Genomic DNA, 23268 nt, shown 5'->3' with positions numbered 1-23268 from the left:
CCTTGGAGAAAAAAGAAAGTCAATTCTTCCAAGCTACTATGAAACAAAATTCAAAATGCACAAGAGAATCGAATTTGAACATACCTTACGATGAAATAGTGATTTGGTATCTCCTTCAGATGAAATAGGATAGAATCCAATAAGCTTCGATAAAGATTGTAGTGTCAAAGAACGTAGTTTAGGAAGATTGAGAATAGGCTCTGTTTCATTACTATTATTTGTTTCCATCACAACAATCTCTTTCAAAGAGTTACATTCAGAAACTTCAATTGTCTCAAGAGCAGTTAGAAATCCAACCACAGAACTTAGGAAAACATTTTTCAACATACCACAGAGCTCGATCTTTATGGTTTTCAATTTACTGAAGGAAGGTTCTGTGAATGATTGATGAGAGCAAATTTGCTCCATCTTCCTGAGCTTGTAGAGATGCAATGACTCCAATTTCGGAAAAGCATTCTCCAAATAATTCTCCCTTCTTTTTGGACCGATGAGACACTGAATACTGCAATTTCTTGCAATGGTTAAATGTTTAAGATATGAAAACCCTTGCAAATTCAGTTCATAGAAAACATCTTTGACACTGTTAAGTTTTTCCAGCAACAAAATTTCTACTCTTTCAAACAATATTTTGATTGCCTCATGGGAGTGAATGTCAAAGCCATCCTTTTGGTATATTACCAAACATCTTGACAAGTCATACTTATTTGGACTCTGGAAATAAGGCTTTGAATATCTGATTGAAGAACCAATGGTAATCTTGTAGCTGTATAACTTGTCAAAGAACAAATTCTTGGGCAAATAAGAGACACTTGGGATTTGTAGGTCTAGATTTGTTAATTGATCCAAATCTCCTAACACAGACAGACTAGCATTTTCACTCTGGTGTTTCTGTTTGCCATCATCAACTTCCCATTGGAATGGAATGTTTCTCATATACAACTCTTCTAGTCTAGTCAAACTTGACATTACACAATATGGAACTATTCTAAGCTTGTAACAATTACTTATGTCAAAGATTTGTAGCTTAGACAAATGACTTAGTTTATCGGGCAAGATTCTAATGTCAGATCCTGAAAAACTAAGTATTCTTAAATTCTTTAACTCTCCTATGAGTTCTAATTTCTCACCTAGAATGCATTGCTCCAAACAAAGCATCCTAAGATTTGTGAGGCATTTAATTGATGAAGGCAATGATGAAAGATTGACACCAATCAAAATCAACACCCTAAGCTCTTTCATTTCTTGAAAGAAACTATCTGGTATTTCTAAAGATGGATCATTATTTTCAATATGAAAGACACTAAGTGAAGGGCATTTTAGGCTATTGGGAAATCCTCTAATGAAGTCACAATGTTTTAAGGAAATAACAGTGCATCTTTCCAGTTCATCCTTGCTAGGCCATTCATCAAATTTTCCTTCAGTCATCGTGAACACGTGTCTCTCCTCAGATGATATTGACAGAGCTGCATCGCGAACAAGATTTTGCATTGTGAAACGATTGCGGGAATAACTGTTAGACAACAGACCTGCATCTTTTAATTTTGCAAGTAACATTTGTACTTTGTCTCTAACTTCCCATACCGAGTAGACGCCTTGAAGAAAGCCCAAACCAATACAATATTTCACCAAATCAGCAACCAAAGCATTGTGATCCATACGAGCACAAAGCAAGAATGTAAGCTTGAGCTCTTCATTTTCTAGAAGCCCATAACTCAACCTTGTAGAATACTCAGGTGCTGCATTTGGATTTTCAGCTGCAAGCTTTGCAAGTTTTCCAAGGGTATCCTTCCAAACCAAGTGGTTCTTCTGGTTCTTCAATGCCCTCGCAGTTGTCACTATTAACATAGGCAAACCATTACACTTTTCCGCAATTTGATCAGGGGAATATTTTTTTAGTTCGTCAACATTTTTGTCAAATATTGCAGCTGTCTTCTTGAACAATGTCTCTGCCTCATTGGAATTTAAGAAGTTTATAGAAAAAATAGAGGCTGCTTTCACATCCATTTCAGTTAATACTTGTCTCAGCTCAGAAATCAATAAAATCTTGTACCCCCTGTTGTGATCTTTTAACTTACTAGAGCCATCCACGAAGGAGTTTTTTGCTTTCATCATCTTCGCATCAGCAGTATCAGGTTCCTCAGTTTGCTTATCCTCCGATTCAGGATTTTGGTTGTGAACCACAATGGCAGAAGATTCTTCTTTTGTTTGTAGTGGGATTCCCAAAGCATTCAGATCCAGTTTGGCATACAGATCATCCAGGATTATAAGGATGTTATCCTTCTCATTCTTCAGCCTCTCTTGTATGCTAGTTGCTCTTGCTTCCTCACTTTCATCTTCCAACTTCATTCCTAGCATCTCAGCAATTTGGCCTTGAATCTTCTTTGTATCAGGACGTTTTGTCACGTTCACCATGATCACCATATCGAACAACTTGTCTTCCTGAGCTTGTTTGGCAGCCTTTATCACCAGAGTGGTCTTCCCAATACCAGCTGGCCCATAAACACCAACCAATCTTGAATTCGAGTCTTCTAGCGATGCCATAATCTTTTTCATTGTAGTCCTTCTCGACTTAAATTCCATCTACATATGATGCACAAGTACAAATTCAATATGAGTATTAATTATGATACATACAACTCTATATGAATATCATAGAAATGAAACTGCTACTCAGTACTCACATAATCAGAACCAGAAAATGTAACACCCATGAATCCAGAGAATGACCATTGTTGTTGTTGTTGTTGCTGCTGCTGCCAGTAAGATATATTATCCAACTTTTCTTTTTGTAGCTCCATGACTAACTCTTTGATCTCTTCTGCCCTCTTGCTATAGAGATACCTTTTCTTCAGATTTATGACAACGTGGTTACTGTGTTCATCTTTCAACTTGCCATATTCAGAGATTATTTCATCTACTTGACGCAGCCATGCTTTAACATGATATACTTCTCTCCCGTAAAGCCTTTCGTCCTCTTCGGCTTTATCATGGACCTTTTTTCCATCCTCCTTGAGCTCATCCACAGCATTTCCTAGCTTCTTAAGTTTCTTATGGCAGTTCAATGTGTAGTCCACCCGATTCCTTACATGCTTCTTCCACACATTTGTGAGTTTCTCAACTGCAAAGTCGAAGGCACGTTGTTGCAAGAAATCAGGTAAAGGAATTGGATTAGCCATGCTGTTATTTTATCCTTGTTCTTAGCTTTGTTGCCCTACATGGCTACATCTTCTTTCTCCTCTACATGCATGCCTGTGTAACAAGAAACGTGTATGAAATGTGAAATGAAAAGCAATTGACATCTTTTCAAAAAGGTTATCTTGGAAGCTATTATAATAAGCAATTTAATTGAAAAATCTCTACTAGAAAGGTTTTTTTTTTTCTCTCAAAAGTATGCTCATTGAAAATCACATTATTAGTCTTTCATTTTCTTTTTCTGTATAATGTAACGTCATCGATCAGTATTTGAAGATAAAAGATAAAACTGTGGATAAAAATTAATTAAATTACAACATAGTTTGCATTAAAATTATTATTATTATTATTATGACTTTTGGATCAGGAATTACATGTCTAAGACCTGTGGTTTTAGGTTTTATTTTTATTTTGTTTGTTATTTTGAGTGTCGCTAATTAATTACATGAGTACTATATTGTGAATAAAATTAGTTTCTCAAAAATTTTAAACCTTAAATTAGTATTTTTATCCATAATATTATTACGAATTATAAATTTTTTAAATAAATTGTATATCTATAATTTTTATTATGGAATAAAAATTTTAATGATATCTAATATTTTTGTAATAAATATTAAAGATTTATTAAATTTTTAAAAAGATATATAATGTTGTCAATAAGGCCAACTTTACGTGTGTAATTAGTCATAATCCTGTGATTCGTTTCAAAATATTCAGAGGGCTAAGGATAAAAAACGTTGTGGGGTCAAAACCTCTTGTGGTCCAAGGAAATCATCCATAAAAAGATGATAGACGTTTAAGGATGGGCGATCTGACTTCCATAATTTTTCATTTTAGCGGGTGGAAGAAAGAGAGGAATAGAGAAGGAGAGAGAAAAAAAACACTCTCATATTTAAAAAAAAAATATTTTATTTTAATTATAAATTTACAATAAAATAATGATATTTGATACATTTTACTTGTTAAATTAGTAGTTAGTAATATATGAGAGATATAGTGGATGGAGGAGGAGGAGGAGAGCTAGAGAAAGGGAAAGAGAAAAGGAAGAACTCCTCAATTTTATAAGAAAAATTTTAGGATAAAGTATTATTTTAGTTTCCAAATATTTTGGATGAATCTTATTTTAGTCTTCAATGTTTTAATCGTCCTATTTTTATCCCAAAACTTTTAAAATGACATCAATATTATCCCACTATCAAATCCTTCACTAACACTTAACGAAATTAATGTACTATTAATAATATTTTTGTTAAAACTACGTTTGCTTAACTCCATTTTCTACCTTCATCCTCTCAACAAGTCCAAACCCTATTTTTCTACTCCTTTTTTTTCCTTTTCAAACTTCTCTTGGAGAATTAATAATGTAAAAAGGAAAGAAACAATGGAGTAGGAGAATAGAATTTGAACTTGTTGAGAGAGTAAAGGTAAAAGAAGGAGGTTGAGCAAATGTAACTTTAACAAAAATATTATTAACAATACATTAATTCCGTTAATTGTTAGTAAAAAATTTGATGATGAGATAACATTGATGTCATTTTAAACGTTTTGGGATGTGTTTTTGGATAAAAATAAGACGATTAAAATGTTAGAAACCAAAATAGGATTCACCCGAAATGTTAGAAATCAAAACAATACTTTACCCAAAATTTTATTTCAATTGTAAAGAGTGGCTACAATGTGACACATTTTGTCTGGAAATTTATAATAGATATTTCAATTTCAATTTAAAATTTAGTTTAATTTCAATTGCAATTAAAAAATATCATCTTATAATTTTGGTTGTAAAATTAATAATAAGGCTTTATTAATAATATATAAGAGTAAAGTGAATGAAGAAGGAGACATATAGAGAAAGGGAGAAAAGGAAGCAAAAAACTCCTAAATTTTATATGAAAATATTTTATTTTAATTGTAATAAAAGAGTGATACGTGACATATTTTTATTGTAAAATTAATAATAGATAATAAATAATAATTAAATCTATTTCAAATTTAAATATTTAAGTCATTTTGAAATACTTTCGATTTTATTACTGTATATTTCTTTCTTTTATGATATATCTTAAATCTTCCTCTTTATATATATATATAATATACGTAAAATATATTTTTTGTCCATAATATTTGTAATTTTATACAGTATTTTTAATATTTAATTTTATCCCTAACGTTTTCGATTTTTTGTTGAAATTACTCATAAATATTAACTCTATCTAAAATATTAGAGCAAAATTGAAAACATCCAAAGACAATTTTAACACAAATTGAAAATATTAGAGAGAAAATTGAATTTATCAAAAATTTAAGATAGAGTATATTTGAAAAAAATCACAAATGTTAACAACAAAAAGTATACTTTGTTCTCTAGTATTTATAAAGTTTAATTATTTTGTTAGTCTTTATACTTTCATCAAATTTTCAATTAGATTTCTATAATTTTTTTCTTTCCAATTGAGTCTCTATATTGCTTTTAATTTTATAATTAGGTCCTTTTCATGTAAAAAATATTAGAATTAAGAAAATATTTCTCTAAAAAAATATGTAGTCAGAGATCTAATTAAATTTTTAATTGTGGATTCTTTCAATTTATAAAAAAATATTTAATTAACTTTAATTATAAATTTGATAAAACTATATAGATTAATATTTGGCTTCTCCATGGTTGGTCCAACAATTAATAGAATAATTAAACCTATTTATTAGAGGGGGTAAAAGTGTATTTGGAGTTAAAGGAAAATGTGATGGAAATTTGGATAATGGAAAAAGCTTCGTCTTCTTGATGTTCTATAATGAACATCTCTCACCTAGTTAAGCCCAATACGATATATAAGAGTCCTATTTCAGCTATTGGTAGAGCTTAGGCACTATCTCTGCACTATAAAAAAAATATTGAGTACGGTCAAATTTATTGTTAGATTTAGCATCAGATGTTAGCAGTAAATTTGCCGTTGAATTCGGTTATAAAATTGTAACCATCAAATATTTTCATTGAAATTAATGTTCCAACTTCCAACGATAAATTTGACGGTAACATTTGGCGGAAAAAAAATTATAGCACGCCCCACTACCGTTGCATTTACTGACGGATATTTCCAATGATAACTTTGTTTAGTGAAACGCTACGTTTTAGGTACACGAAGAATGTTATTGTCAACGTGCCCTAAATGATAGCGTGAACTTTCGTCTCCCCCATTTCAAATTTTCTCCTCCCTCTCTCTCTACATCTCCACCCCCTTCTCTCTCTCTCTCTCTCTCTCTCTCTCTCTCTCTCTCTCTCTCTCTCTCACTACCTCCACCGTCGCCGCCAGTTCTTTGTCCCCTCTCGTCGCCGCCACTGCCGGTTCTTTGCTTTCTCCCATCGCCGCCGCCACCACTCCACCATTCTTGGCGAGCCAGAACCTTCACGCTCAATGCTCTCCCCACCATGACGTCAAGCCTCCACCGCGAGCCAAGCCTTCACCACTGTGACATTTGCCGCTCTCTCCACCGAGGCGCACTTCGACAAGCCACCACCACCGTCACAACATCTACCTCCACCGTTTCTCTACTCTTCTTGTTATGAAGTTGGTTTTGGAATTTCGTCAATTTTCAATTTAATCTTCTCTGTCTTAAATTTATTATGGTTTAATTAGATTTTAATTTTTCATTAGTAATTTGGATTAGTTAAACTACTTTTTACTTTTAGGTTGATTAAGAGTAAAATTATAATTTTTTATTAGGATTTCTATTGGTTCATAGGTAATTAAGCATGCTATTGTGATTCTTGGGTTTGTAGTTTGAATTTATGTAGAGTTTGTAATTTAGTTTGATTAATTTAGGTTAGATTCAATACATTAGGTTTTGAATTTGTTCGAGTGTTTGGAATTTACTAATTTTGTTATTTCCTATGTTAATTATTGTTTTGCTGAGATATTGTTGTTGAGATTATTTTCTAATTGTTTAATTTCATTTTAATTTAGTTTAAGTTTGGTTAGAATTTCAATTTCAATTTTGAATCAGTTTCAAAGTTAGTTTGGGGTTAGTTTTATAATCTAAGTTGATTTAGGTTGATTAAGTTAGGTTAGATTCAATACATTAGCTTTTGAATTATCCAAGTGTTCAGAATTCACTAATTTTGTTATTTTTTGCATTGATGACTGTTTTGTTGAGAAATTATTGCTGAGATATTTTGCTAATATTTAATTTCAATTTAATTTAGGTTAGGTTTGGTTAGAATTTCAATTTCAATTTTAAATCAGTTTCAAAGTTAGTTCAGGATTAATTTTTTTAATCTTAGTTGATTTAGGTTGATTAAGTTAAGTTTGTTTCAATATATTAGGTCTTGAATTGTTGAAGTGTTTGGAATTGTCTAATTGTGTTAATTGTTGCGTTTATAACTATTATTTGTAGACATGTTGACAGGCAGAGGTGCTGTGGATCAAGCTTCTGGTCGTGGTCGTAGTTATGGTCGGGGTAGAGGGAGGATTTCTTCCGATACACCTGGGACTTCTGGATCCTCTCTCTCTCTCTCTACTCCGACCATGCCAGTGACATCATAGGTTGCGGGTTCAGCGGACTAGCCATTCATCATGGTCCCTAACTCTAACTACGTGCCTCCGTCCATGGCAATGATGCCACCTCCGACCGCTCAGCAGCCCGCTTCCATGGCGATGCCGACTCGAGCGACGGATGCCGGGGACCCGGAGTCCAGTCACGGAAGTGAGGCAGCAGCTGATGTCCCTCCACCACCTCCTACCACACAGTTGCACATTTGGCCCTGATGGCGGCATCGGATAAGTAGCACGTTCAATACTCATGTATTTTCTATTTATGGTTATCGTTGAAAGTGCTTGAGTTGTTTCTAGTTTAGTTTATTTAAATTTTAATTGTTGGTTATTATTTTCTAGTTTTCATGATTACGATTTTTGATATTGCTGAAAGTTCCTGAAACCTGATTCCTTTTTAGTAGATTTAGGTTGATTTGAATTGCTGACTTTTTTTTCTAGTTTTCATGATTACGATTCCTGTTATTGATGAAAGTTTTTGAAACCTGATTCCTATTTAGTGAATTTAGGTTGATTTGGATTGTTGGTTTTTGTTTTCTAGTTTTCATGATTACGATTCCTGATATTGCTGAAAGTTCCTAAAACCGGATTCCTGTTCAGTGGATTTAAATTGATTTGAATTGCTAGTTATTGTTTTCTATTTTTCATGATTACGATACCTAATATTGCTGAAAGTTTCTGAAACCTGATTCCTGTTCAGTGGATTTAGGTTGATTTGGATTGCTGGTTCTTGTTTTTTAGTTTTCATGATTATGATTCCTAATTCCTATTTTCTAGATTTATGATTAGGGTTGATTCTTGTTTGTGGGTTGTTGTTAGGTTTTTGCTGAACCCGAATGCGCGTACTCAGGAGATGACGAATGTTATCAAGCTGATATATGACCAGCCTTGATCCAGCTACAGAAGTTCTCCGCTGAGACTAGGCAGTGCTGGTTTGAGAAATGGTCAGTAATTACTTTCATTGTTTTGTTTTAAACCATTTTAACTAGTGTATATCCTCTATCTTGTTTACCTAAATTTAAAGCTTTTTCGTTGTAGCTGCACTTCATTTGGGATGCTGAGCACAATCTAGCCATCCGAAAGATATTCGATTATAAGATGGGTTGGCGGCTCTAGTAGATGCTAGATCATGTTCGTAATGGATGGGACCAGCCAATGCGCTGGCTTCGACCGGAGGTAAAGAAGGGTATGTTTGCTCATTGGGAGACCGATGAAGGATTTAGGCATCGGCGTCTCACCATCCGAGCTAATAGGGCATCGGCTCGGCAACCTTCATGAAGACGAAGGCCAGGTTAGTTTGTAGTTCCTTTAATATTATTAATAACTTTGTTATGTTATCTGTTTCGCATATCATTACTAGGCATTCTAATAATTTTGTATTTCAATGCAACTAGTGTAGTTGAAGTCGTTGGACTGCGAGGTCACATTGGCAGAGACGTTCAAATACACCCACACGCTGAAGGAGAACAAAGCAAGATTTGCTTATCAGCGGTCTCGGGACTATTATGTAAATAAACATACATCTGATTATCTTCTGCTACTAAATAATTAGAGATTAACTGCATATCTGTCTTACTAATCACAGTAACTTGTGTTAATTGCACAGGAGTCCTATCTACAGAGACTAGAGGCCGCGACTCAGCAGCCTCAGCAAAGTGGGGAGGACACCTCCGATGGATCTGTGGCTTTATTCGTTGACCCCGATGCGGTTTGACGTGAGACCGCCTCAACTCCATACAAGAACCGCATATATAGGATGAGATCGTTCTTTGCCAGTAGCCTCCGCACCTTGACGTTGAGGTCGTTGTCAAGCTCCGCCACCAACCGAGCCATCCAACCCGAAAAAGGCGTGAATTTGTGGCTCCAGGTGCAGGAGCTCCAGCGCAGCCTTCACTAGCAGGCTCAAGAGCTTAACAATTATCGTGATAGGTATTAGGAGTTCCTCACCCACGTGCAGATGAGCTCAGACTAGAATTTAGGGAGTCGTTGAAATGGATGCAGTGTATGGAGGCTCAGATAGAGGTGTATCAGGTCTAGATGTGCATCGCTTGCATCGACCCTGCTGGTGGCAGCGGTAGCGCTGGTGGCAGCGGTAGTGCTGGTGTCAGCGGTAGTGCTGGTGGCACACGAATATCATCGCCACGTGTCTCTTACACCGTCGACTCAAGACCACGAGACTAACGACGACGACTACTATTTGGATCCATAGATATTAAGTTTTTGTATTATTGTTTCATATATTTATTTAGTATACCTGACTTTTATTTAGTTTTTACATTGTATTATTTATTTATTTTAAATAAAAATTCTTCGTTAAGGATATGAAGTCTTTTAAGGCACCTAGGCCAAATGGCTTCCAACCATATTATTAAAGAAACTTTAGCATTTCATTGGTAAAGATACTTGGTAGATAGTGAAGAATTCTTTTGAGAAGGGTTTCATTGACCTTGCTAAAGACATTCTTTGTTTTCATTCCTAAAAGATAGAATCCTACCTACTTGAGAAACTACATATACAGACCAATTAGTTTATGTAATATGATATGCAACATAATTAGCAAAGCGATTGTTAATAGATTTAGTTCTTTTTAAAAGATTTACTCGTTAGTCGTTTCTAGTGTTGCTTGATTAAGAATATAGATCAACATTTGACAATGTTATCATTTTATGAGAAAGACAGTCAAAAAGGGATACTTGACTATTTCTTAGACATATTGTACAAAATTTTTAGCCTTGATCCATTTACTCCTACCAGAGGGTTTTGGTAATTACTATAAGGAGATCTTTTTTCACCTTATATATTTGTTCATTTTTTTTGTAAAAATATTATCTCTATTCTCAATTGGATGCTGACTATATCTGTTTGTGATACTCAATTGTTGAATATTTCTATGTTGGATAAGCTTTTTTAGCATATCTTCCATGATAATAATAGGTCTTGAGTTGGAATTAATTATTATACAAATTCCAATAAAAGAATCATATGTTTACAACTATGAAGGTAAATGATTCTTACTTCTAGAAGGATATATCTTGATCGTAGTTGGCACGCAGCTCCATGTTCCATATGGCTAGAGCTCTATATCTTGTTTTAAATCATGATATTTTTGAATGAGTTTAAATTATTGATATTTTTAATGATTTTTGAGGCCAAACTAGTAATAATGCATGACCCTTGTGGTTCAATTTTACTCTTTTCAATTTTAATGTTCACTCTTTTCAATTTTACTTTTTTCATCCTCAAATTCTAATTATATTATTCCATTAGGTTCACTCTGATACCCAACATTTAGTTTCCTATTTATGGTTTCGATTAGAAAATGTACTTTTTGTTATAATTGTAATTTGATTAATTATTATTATTAGTATTATTATCATTATTATTATTTTTTTTTAATAATTGGTGCCCGTAATAAATTCTATGTGAGTTTTATATAGCAGTACAGGTACTAGAACAAGACATATTCCACTAAAAACATTTATAAACTCTCATGAGATGAAGAATATAATATTATGCAAATATTTACACGTTCATAGTAATGTTACGCATGGACTTCACTGAAAACAAAAAATAGTATGATCATACATACCTTCAGCATCTAACACAATTTTCAACAATAATTCTGATCCATTTCTCTCTCTACATTCTTCTTCCATACTGTAAAATTATTCAATCATATCATAGTTAAAATATAATGAATTAGCCAAGTTATTAGAAACCCTCTAATTTGAAAACGTTTTAAAAAGAAATAGGTGTAAAATTTGCACGGAAAATGAAAAATACAAAAAATATTGTATATATCTTTCATTCAAATACATAAAACAACATACATTTCTAAAAAAATATCTATTTTACATGAATGTGTGAGACCAATTAAAAATATGAGTCATTGATACGAATCCATTAGCATTAGCTGCTACTACAGACTTAAGGAAAGAAGCTGAAAATAATGAAGAAACAATTGAGAAGGCAGTCCAATACCAAAACAGAGAAGCAAACATGCGAAAAAGCCACCATTTTAAGTGAAGGACTATGACATATGAAATGAAAAAGACTGCAGAGGAATAAAATAGAGATAATGCCAAGTTTGTTATATATGTAACAACTTAAAAAGAGGAAGAAATTAAAAAGGAAGAGAGTGATTCAGAGAGAGAGAGCAAGGAGTAAGAATTTTGTATTTTTTTTTTTTTTGAGGAATATTTTTCTCTTACTCAAAAAGAAGATTAGAAGTTCTTATACATTCTAATTCCACACTTATATATACAATTTCTATTTTACTATTTGATTCATATTTATAGTCTGCCTGAATTATGTATTTTGTTTCTCTTATTCTTGTTGTGAATTGTTGATTGAGCTAAATTATTGTAGCAGAATTATGTCGTAGTGGTGCTTATATAAAAATAGATTTAAATATCGAAGAAATAGCACTTTTTTTTTTGTATTTAAATTTCTCTTTTCAATAAGTTTCATCTTTGTCTAAGTAGTAATGAACCAAAAGTAATAAGCTACGAATAGATTCCAAGACAAACTATCCATAATGTGTTTTAAACATACCTTTGATTATTCTAAGTAATGATTTTTTTTTTTTCACCACGATCACAGTTCCGCCCAGGATAAGAAGAAGCTAAGCAATACGCTGAAAAAAATATTAATTTGTAAGATAATAATATGAATAATGGTGAATGGAAAATAAATGCAAGAGTAAGAAATAAATAGATCAGAAAGAACATATGATTTTTATTTTGGTATGAGACTGCCTTCTAATAATTATTCAACTATATTTAAATATGCATGTTGTGCGGAATTAAAATTAATTAATTTTTATACATAAAAAATTATTGAAAAAATCTTAATAATTAATATTAAATTTAAATAAAACTGTAAAGATATTATACATTCTAGTGTTTGAAAAAATTCATCATCTAAAATATATATATATATATATATATATATATATTTATTAAACTTAAATATTATATAGTACAAGATTATTAAAACTATTAGATATAATGCAAATATGAATATAATATTTTAATAATTAAAAATAACATTCATGAATTATGACATCATACCTTTTTAACATTATTATTATAATTAAATAATATTAAAAAATATAAATTATTAAATATATATATAATTGATAAATAAAATTAGATAATAAATAACAAAATAAAACTTAAAAACATTATAAGAATTTCGTATATTATAGTGTTTTAGGAGTTCATCATGCAATATATAATGAGAAAATTATTTAGCAAACTAAAATAAAGAACCGTGATTATCAACTAAATTTTTTAAATAATCGCGTAAAACATTAGCAATGATAGAAGAAAAAGAACAAAAGACATAAGATTATGTGAGAGGAAATAAAATATGTCTAAAATAAATGTTGATTTATATAATAAATATGAATATAAGTGAGAATAAAAAAAGAGAATGAAGTAAATTTTATTAACTAATTTATATCTGTTAAAGAAAAATAATATTACTATTAAAGATATATAATAATATAACCTAAATAAAAATAAAGAACAAAAAAAAATTAAAAGGTAAGACTAAATATATACTATCTACTAATAAAAAGATTAAAAAGTAATATGATGATAGAACAACTATAAAATGATAATTTCGTTAAAATGTTTATGCGACAATATTAAAAATTATCTAATATGTCAAGTATTCATTGTGTCATTATATATTTAGTTTTTTCTATGCATTTTAAATAAATTAATAAATAGACAGATAGACAAATAAATTTTTATAAAATGAAATTTATTCTTCAAATAGGATATGTAATATTAGAATTTAGATCATTGCTATGATTTTTTTTGCTTTTTTGTTGAATTAAATAATTTAATATGTAAAATTATGAAATTAATGCTAGATTGATTCTATAAATATTATTTTTTATAGTAATATAAATATAGGTCTAAAATAGATTTTTTTTTTATGTTATTGCTATAGATGACATAATAATTTTATATGAAATATAAAAAATTATATGCCATTCATTCATTATAATATTATTTTCAGTTCTCTTTTAATATGTTATAATAAATAGATAGAATAGTTGAGTCTATTTTTCATAATTATAATCTAAGTATAAAATAAATAATGAATTATTATTATAAATATTTTTGAAAAACATATTAATTAAATGTGTTAAAGGAATATTCAATAATTTTTTCTTTGTTATTTTTTTACTTTTTAAACAAATAAAAAATTTAAATGGATTTAATATTTTAAAAACCTTAAAGACAATTAAAATATATTTTATGTAAAAAGTTAAAATTAAAGAACATGAGTTAGAAAGATATGTTGTTTTTCTTTTCACTGGCTATTATCAAATCATTCTATCTATTTTTGAAGAATTTTAAATTAATAAATAGTAGTTAACTCAAATAATTTTTATCGATACGTCAGTATTGGTGAAAATCAAATAAATCTTACTTCATATATCGTAAATAAGGGAATAAAAAAATACTATAACTATATAATAACGTATATCACTACTAAAAATTAATTCATTATAGATAAATTTATCAACAGATATTCTTATTTTTATTGATGAATATTTTATTAATTATTGACAAATTTGTTCACGAATTTCATCTTTCAATAAAAATTTTATCAATAATTTTTATTCATTGATTTTTTCGTAAAGAAATTACCAACGAAAATTTTTTCAAAAATTAAAATTAAGAGTTTAAAAAAATCGTTAAATTATCGTCAGATTTTCTGCCTATAATTTTTCACTCAAATTTTCAATGAATTTTCTATCAAACCTTAAAAAAGAGAGGAAATTTTTTATTTACTGATGAAAAATCCATTTGCAATTTTGGACAGATTTTCGACGAATTTTCATTAATAATGTAGACTTTAAAATAAATTATTGTCATCGATCATTATTATATAAAACTTCGTATACTTAGAAAGACAGATAATTTTTAAATCTATTATATCTATAATAATATCAATAAAAGTTTTACATGTGTATTAAGATTTAATTGCGAGATCAAATAAGTACGTACGTATCATCAATAAAAGAAAAAAAAAGTTAATTACTATTGACACAACAAAATATTCATCTCTTTTGTATAATTTTTACGAATTAAATTATTTTTATTTTTGTACTTTATATTTTATAAGAGGGAGCTGAGATGGCAAATAGAACATATGTGATTTTCAACACATCATCAATTCAACTACTTGCTGTGCAAATCTGCAAACAAAGGGGCATGAACTATATATGTATAGTACTTGTATTTCTAAATCATCATCATCAGACATAGAGGGGCAAAAAATTAAATAGTACAAGTAATATAAAATCAAGTTGTCTACTAGGCATTTAGTATTTAGAAGCAAACATAATAAGGATAACAAGAAGTGAGTACGGGGAAGAAGACAAGTTAATTATATTATTATACGAACCTGGAAAATCTAAGGTACTATAATATCTTTGGTTCAGCTTTCTTGTGCTTCCTCAATCTCCTTCCTTAGTTCTTTTCAGTTTAGATTTTTTTTTTCCCGCTAATTCCATCCTCCCTAAATTTTTGGTATCCTTTGGGTCTTATGTATACCAACATCTCATAAATTCTTTGCTTTGCTTCAGACACATATAATAATTTACCCTTTAGGCTTTTTTCTTTATTCCCTCCCTTCTTTTTTGTTTGAGTAAACATGCCTCAATGCATATTAGCCACATTCTTTGCTTCAGAGACCAACTCTACTTTGGATGCTATGAATCTATTGTTGCCACTCTTTCATTACGTTTCCCAAACAAACAATTTCATGTCTTTCCCTTTTGCTTTTCCTTTCCTTCTTTTCTTTTTTTTTTTCAAAAAAAAATGAGAAAATTCTTACACTAATTATTCTGTATCACCTCATCAACGTTTTTTGCATGCTTGTTTGTTTTTATTTATGGAACCAATTTTAAATCAACAAAGAATGGAACAACTTAATTAATTATAAATATAATAATTAGTTTTATTTATTTATGATTTTAAATTTTAGTTATTAAATGTTTCACTACGTTCAAATTAGGAGGAGATACGTTCAGTATCATTGCAACGTGAATCACGGATTCAATTAGTTTTCATCTCTTCACCCTCTTTCCTTCTCCAAATGCCTAAAACATGATAAATCAGAACCCAATTTACAAAAAAAAAAGAAACATCCTAATGCCTAACATAAGCACCATCTACGTAAAGGTTTTGGATTCACCGAGAGGTATTTGGCTAGTTTTTGGCTCAAACCATTTTGGTTCCTAGCATTATTGTTATTGTTATTACTATTTGAACTATTAACTCTCTATTTGAACATACTAAGAAATCAATTATATATCCAGAGAGTATTTGAGCTCAAGCTAAATAAGAACTGGGATGTAGATTTGCTTTAATTCAACCATTATTCCAAATCCAACCATGATTCATAGAATTTTCAAACTAGATAAAAAATTTATTCAAAATCACATAAACACTACAATCTCTGGGATTATTAGAATATCTTTTAATAATTTATAAAATTAATTGTGATCTCTTTTCTTTTTTGTAAAAGTTACTAATAAAACTCTTAATTTCTAAAAAGAAGAAACTATGTAAAGACTTCGTACTTAAAACACAATCAAGACAGTATTTAAAAGATTTGAGCTCAACCTAGTTTTCCTGCTTAATTATATATTCTCTGCTTGTGATGAAGGCATTAAGGTTGGCGTGGTTGTTTATTTGTTTCGGGAGTAACATATATAGGTTGCTCAAGATGATGCATATGGTATGATATTATGCTCGTTTAATTCATCCTTTTTAAATGCGTGATTTTATTTTTTTATTTTTGAGACTAGAGACTTTTTAAATTATATTGTATTAGTTTTTGTCTTATCTATCCTAATATCTATTTGATTTTTGGTGAATAAAATGACAATATAATTCATATAAAAACTATTATGAAAACACTAAACATCAATCATCTTGTATTTGTCTATAAATATATATATTATTTAAATTATTTTTAATATTATTTTATATCTTAACATATATTTTATACGAATGATTGATTTAATTACTAAATTTTGATATATATTTAATACAGTTAAATTCATATATAATATATAAAAAACTACGGATACAATAAAAATTACAGTTTAAAATGAGTGAAATAGTCCCTAATAAGTTTAATGTATTTGAATATAAATTAATAAAAAATTACAAATATTTTTAATAAATTTATAAATTTTAGAATGAAAAGTTATTTATTTTTTAACAAAAAGATAAAATAAATAAATGAATTTTACTGTTTTTATTTTTTTTATTTTTTTACAAAATCTGAAAACAGAAAATAACAAAAAAAAAAAAAATCAAACACACCCATTCACAATTTGCTATCTCTGCCAAAAAAAAAAAAAACTCACTAGAGATACTTTGTTATAAAGAAGATGTTAGACATGTTCTAGAAGATCATCGAAAGAGAGTCAATTGTGAATTGAGTGTATATCTAGCTTATATATCAAGTTACGTATGTATTACTCAATGTTGAATGAATGTTTTTCACAATTACTCTCTTCAAAGTATCAAAATAATTCAGGTGGAATAAACATCAATCAATTGTGGCTAATTAATATTCACAAAGGACAACAATCATTAGATGATGAAGAAAGCCATCACTAATGAAAATTAAAATAATGAAAAACAGAAACAGTACAATTTTCTTGAATGTTTAGCTGCCAACTAGTGCACTGCAGCACAGGGGAAAAAACATATACTTTGAGCAGATAGACATGGTGTAATTAGTTCATATCAGTTACCAGCATATGTAGTTCTTACCATTTGAGAATTAACTCAGCTCATTAAACAATACTCCCTCCATTTTAAACTTTGTATTAAAAAACAACTTATCCAAATAAGGTAATAATGTCATGTAATGAACAAAATATTAGACGCATTATTAAATTTTAAATATATCCTCTTTTTTTTTTTATAGTGAAGGGGCCAACAGACCAAATTTTAAATATATTACATTATACTATCAAATTATATCACTTACTCTAATAATTATATCGAATTAGATTACAGAAACACTAATCTCCTTTGTCCTGTGCTAGCAGTCCTAGTTAATGCAGCGAATTTTATCCAATCACAATTTTTGAGAAAGAAAAAAAAAATCGTCATCATTATCACAACACCACAATTTTATGCACTAAAACGGTCTTATGTAAAAATATAGGAAAAATATATCTACATGCCATTGACAATCCTGTTCGTAAAACAATTTCTTGTAACTTCAATAAAAACCACATTCTTTTAATATTGTAAAATTATTACAGTCAACTTTCATATCTAAAAATAAGCTAGTGCTCTCTATAACTTAACCAGACACACCTTTCATCTTGTATAAAAATACAAGACATAATTTTATAAAAAAAAATCTAAAAAACTAGCATTTTTATTAAAATTTGATCAGTATTTAATTAATAAAAAAAAAGTGAGTAATTTCACACCATTAAAAATATTAATAATGACTAATTGATGATTACAGTTCACAAAATTTATTGCCCCTAATACTCCTCTAATTTTATTCATAAAATAGACTTAGCTTATAGCTATGCCACTTAAAAGACAATCACACACTTCTTCCTACATAATAATACATGAACTTATTCATATCATGCACACCACACCACACCCAGAGAAATAAATATTTGTTATCATGATGGGATCCACTTATATCCTCTTGGTGCATTTGGTCTCCCATAGAACCTTAAAATTAAAATTTCATAAACAATTTTATTGGATATTGGCTAAAGCTAAAAAGGTTTTGAGATTGAAAAATGCAAAACTCTTCATATGATTTGAGTTAAATGATTGTTAACCAAACTCATAATTTTCCCATATTAAATAGAAATATATAACTGTATTAAATTAACGAGCGTGTTTTTTTGGCTAATATGTTGCCTGGCCTAATTTCATAACTCTGGTTGTCATAATTATGAGACTATATCCATACAAAATCACAATGATTCCATAACCGTTTCCAATTTTATTTATTTTCTCCTTTGCTCCTTGACTAGACTATTCGTCTTGCAAGGCTAACTGGTTAGAAATGCATCGCAAATAATCTTCTCTCACCAAGCAACAAATTTTCTGTAGCAATTTACATACAAGGGCTAGTTAAGATACATTAACTATACTGTTCTTTATTAAATTCTCACAGAGGACAATGTAAGCATTGGATAATAAAATGAGCAATGCCAATAATTAATATAACCGAATATGGAGGAAGCAAATAAAATGACATTCCAAAGCAGAAACTTTCTCCATTATTGTTTCTTTTGGTGAATTGCAAAACATGAAAGCAAAATTAAAAATGATACAAATTGAGCACAAAGGAACTAGCTTACATGTTTAATTATGATTGTGCTAATAACTCATCATCATTGCTGCTTCATCCGATTATCAGCATAATTTAATGCAATTATTATAAAACATTATTTTTGCTGTATGTGTATGCTAAATTGTTTGTTGATTGAACACAGAATTTACTTGGAGAATATGAAAACTGGTTGCCCATCAAGGGAGATTATAGAAGGAGTCTTTTGAAAAACGATGGGCATCTTTGAATCACGAAAATAGTGAGATTGAGAAGAATGAGTCATTAAAGAAAGTGGATCAAGCTAAGAGTGCAGTAGTGCAGCTTCAAAGTCATTTGAGCAACAAGTTCGTGAGATATGATGGTAAGTGGATCAAAGCTGTTTTATGTAATATTATATTTTGGAAGAGAAGAATATGCTTGTCTAATAAGTTTGAAGTGTCTCTGGGCTTTGGCCTTGTTAGGGTTACCATTCAAAGTGATAAGGTTAACTGTGGTCATAGTATTGTATTCAAGTAAGGTTAATGCCTCCAAAGTAGATGGATAAGTAAGTGATGTCTATATGTTGAGAAATTATTGTTGCTGCTAGACTCATCTGGTTTGCTGCTTCATTTTTTACTTACTTTTTCCCATTAGTGTTGTTATGCAAAGAGAAACCCGGAGCAATGGTTTAGTTGTTGGGGTGACTTCAAGGTAGGATACTTGAGTATTAGGCTACCCTTTGTTGTTGACCCTTGCAACCTCTGTACTAATGTGGATCCCATCCCATGTGGAACTTCTTCAGTAGTAAATATAATGTTCTCATTATCGTTTTCCTTTGGTATATTGAGGTTTGACATCATTATTTATTTATTTTTATGTTACTTAAAATTATAGTTATTATACTGTCAATATATCTGAAATTTTTTAATTTTTAGTTTTTATCGACTTTTGGTGGAGTGGGTGTGGCTGGTCTATCTGCTTCGCTACTGACATCTGTATTACCAACAACACTGGAACATCTTCTTGCTCTTGCCATTTCTTCTGCTGGCGGGTATTATGATTTTCTAATTTTTACTTATAATTTGGCTTCCTTTCATGTTGCTCAAGATTGTATTTCAAAATCTTAAATCTTCTAAAAGAAACATATTGCACTGTTACGGAAAGAGTTGTTATCATGTAACCTGAAGAATACGCCCCTTTAGATTCATATTTTATAAATAAGAAATGTAGATTGGTATGTGCCTAAGGATTTAATTGGTTTAATTTATGATCATGTTGATGACTTGTTGCTGAAATTTGGTTTACATATATTTTTGTCAGGTATCTTCCTATATCAAATTTCCCAAGGCGCACACAGAGTGTGTGATAATTAAAGTAAAAGCAAAAGCAGAGAAGTTGGCATTTGAGTTTCAAGAGGCCATGAAGAAAGATTTCAATGAAGCCATGGAAAGTTTGAACAATTATGTGAAAATCCTTGGTAAGCCTTACCAAGATCAAGCACAGAATAGACTTAACATGCTTCTAGAGATTCAAGAGGAACTATCGAATGTTGAAAAAAAACTTAGAACATTACAAGTTGAAATTCAAAATCTTCATGTCTCATGACTTTGAATATGCCGCTTTGCAACCATCTTCATTTTTGCTGATGTTGATGATGCTTAGGAATTCTCCACTATATTTTGGCATAATATTATTTTTCGAATAAGAAAATCTATTATAAGGTGAATTTAGTAATAAAGTCAAAGGGTATTTGTGTACGAACTCCTGATTCATTTAGTTAATTATAATTATGATTTTTTGGGCAAAAAATTTTCGAGAAATTTTAAAATTATTTTTGACGCTTTAATTTTTTCTGCCGCGCCTGTGCACTATCCCTACAAACTTGCGTCTCCTCTGGGTCCTTCTATGTTGGTGAGCAATTCGAACTCCATATTTACAACCTGTATGTTAGATTATTACAAAGCTTTTGGTTCACTTGTGGAAATATTATGATGAGAGAAAACCAAAGATGGGAGGTGAATGACAGTGAGAAGAGGTTACGACCAAAAACGCAATATTATCTTAACTTTTGACATGATAGAGAATATGATTGAAGTTCTGCAATCATCATTTTTACTAAATTATTTTGGAGAGATAAGGAGATGGATTGCAGGAGAAACATACAGGATAAGAAAAGTTTAGATTGAAATTTTTGGCATGCCTCTACATGCATAGAATGAAGAACACTTTCTTATCATAGCGGTGGTATGGGTAACCATTTTAAGAGTGGATAAAAGCTTGATTCAAAGAAAAAATTTCGACTCAGTTAAAATGACGATGGACACTACTTGAGTGCCAATAATCAATGACAGGATTCAGATGGATCTAAATGGAGAAAAGTTTGATATTTATGTGAAGAAAACATGGTTGGATAAAAAGGTCATAGTTGATTTGGGAATGGTCAATGAAGAAGTTAGAAATGATTTTGAAGGGTCAAGAAATACAAAAGAACACACAAAACCACGAGTAAAAGAGTATGACGTGGAGGAAGAAGAGAAGATTCCCAAAGAACCAATGAAATGTGGAGACAATAAATGATATCTAGCTAAATACTACTGCACAGAGAAGTGGAGACTCAGGAAGATGGAGAGAAGTTCTTAGATGTACAATACATGGAGAACTTAAACACCTTTGAAGATTCAAATTGGCCCATATATATTTTCAAGACAATATAGAAACACTAAAGAAGTGATTCAAGAAACCCAATTGGACTTGCAAGGAGGCACATGTTATGAAACAGATGGTGTGCGTGATAGAACAAGAAAATTGGCACAAGAAGAGAGAAGGATAACAAGTTGATCTCAACACCTCTATATCCACCTGGCTTCGTAGACACTATTAAAAAGACAGTGGCTCAGTCTTAGCTTGAACGGGCAAGACAAAAGGGAAGAAAGATCCACATAAAAAGAATTAGCAACAAAGGAGAGAGAAAAGGGGACAAATTAAAAAAATATATGCAAGATAAAAATAAAATAAGCAAAAAAACAGAACAAATTTAGCTATGATTTTTGTTGTAAATTTTGTTACTTGTGGAGTTTGCTGTAAAAATTAGCTACGAATTTTGTCGCAAATTGATTATTTGCGAAATTTTTTACAAAGGTGAGTGGTGATTTTTGTTGCAAATTTTGTTACTTGCAGAGTTTATTGCAAAAATTATGAATTTTGCTGCGGATGTATTATTTGTGAAAGTTATTGCCACATGAACCTATGAATTTTGTTACGAATTTGGTACACGTGAAAGATTCGAAGTTAAATTTAAAATGAAATTTGACAAATTGTCTAATTTATCATGAAATTATCTACGAATTTTATAGGTTTTTCGCGACAAAATTCGCAAATAAATTACCTACAAATTTAAAAATTCGCAGCAATAGTTATCCATGAGCTCATATGCTGCAAATTGAATTTTGCAGTAAAAATCGCAGCAAAAAAAATTATTTGCTAATTTCGATAAAAATTTGCAGAAAAATCCGTAGCTAATCAACTATTTTTAGTAGTGACATAAGAATAAAAAAAGATAGTCACAAAAGCAAAAAAAACTAACTAAGAAAGAGCTAGAGAAAATTTGAAAAGTCTAAAGAATGAAATAAATTATGGGCATAAAAATAAAAATGATAATTATATAGAAGACATAGCAAAAAAAGCAATAAGACTTAGAGGATTGGATCCCAACTTATGATGTATTGTAGAGATGAGAATGCAATTTTAGAACAATTTCGGAGGACAATCATAAATGAAAGAAAAGCTCTAGAAAAAGTCAGCATAAAAATAAACTAAGATTCAGAGGAAGAAAAAGAACTAGTTTTAGTCAGGTTGATGATACTAACTTATTGCAATGATCTTGTTTTCTTTGTGGTTGAATTTTGGAGAGTATAGAAGAGTGGGTTGTATAATGGTGTGTGTAAAAATTCTTAATCCATAGTAGCAAAGAAAAGTGTCCAAACTTAGCGGACAGTATATTCCAGTGATAGTAATAGAAGAGTCTTAAGTGGAGAAAGTATAGAAGAGTCTTAGGTGGAGAAAGTATATTTGGGTGCTTGGTGGTCTTAAAAGAAAAAATTATAAAATAAGAGTAAATTATACAAAAGTCCTCATCTTCTTCCTCTTCTCCCATCTTCTTCTTCTCACATTTTTTCCTCTATAGCCA

General features: G+C 30.2%; 1 protein-coding gene and 1 long non-coding RNA gene across 2 annotated transcripts in view; one reads left to right on the top strand and one right to left on the bottom strand.

The window, feature by feature from the left end:
- The window catches only part of LOC130962545 (uncharacterized), a 29531-nt gene extending 14125 nt beyond the window's left edge, over nucleotides 1-15406 (bottom strand). The window contains exons 1-5 of the mRNA XM_057888749.1: nucleotides 15171-15406; nucleotides 12294-12375; nucleotides 11329-11396; nucleotides 2682-3249; nucleotides 85-2580 (exon numbers count right to left, since the gene is read on the bottom strand). Of these exons, the coding sequence (XP_057744732.1) occupies nucleotides 85-2580; nucleotides 2682-3176 (2991 nt within the window). The 5' untranslated portion in view covers nucleotides 3177-3249; nucleotides 11329-11396; nucleotides 12294-12375; nucleotides 15171-15406. The remainder of the gene's footprint in view (nucleotides 1-84; nucleotides 2581-2681; nucleotides 3250-11328; nucleotides 11397-12293; nucleotides 12376-15170) is intronic.
- Nucleotides 15407-19241: 3835 nt separating this feature from the next.
- LOC130962255 (uncharacterized) lies at nucleotides 19242-20878 on the top strand. Its single transcript, XR_009079769.1, has 3 exons — nucleotides 19242-19464; nucleotides 20018-20133; nucleotides 20403-20878. It is a non-coding gene; the product is annotated as an uncharacterized LOC130962255 (long non-coding RNA).
- The last annotated feature ends 2390 nt before the right edge of the window (nucleotides 20879-23268 follow it).

Source organism: Arachis stenosperma, chromosome 2 (assembly GCF_014773155.1).
Source record: "Arachis stenosperma cultivar V10309 chromosome 2, arast.V10309.gnm1.PFL2, whole genome shotgun sequence".
Lineage (NCBI taxonomy): Eukaryota > Viridiplantae > Streptophyta > Magnoliopsida > Fabales > Fabaceae > Arachis > Arachis stenosperma.
This window is presented reverse-complemented; position numbering and strand designations above follow the sequence as displayed.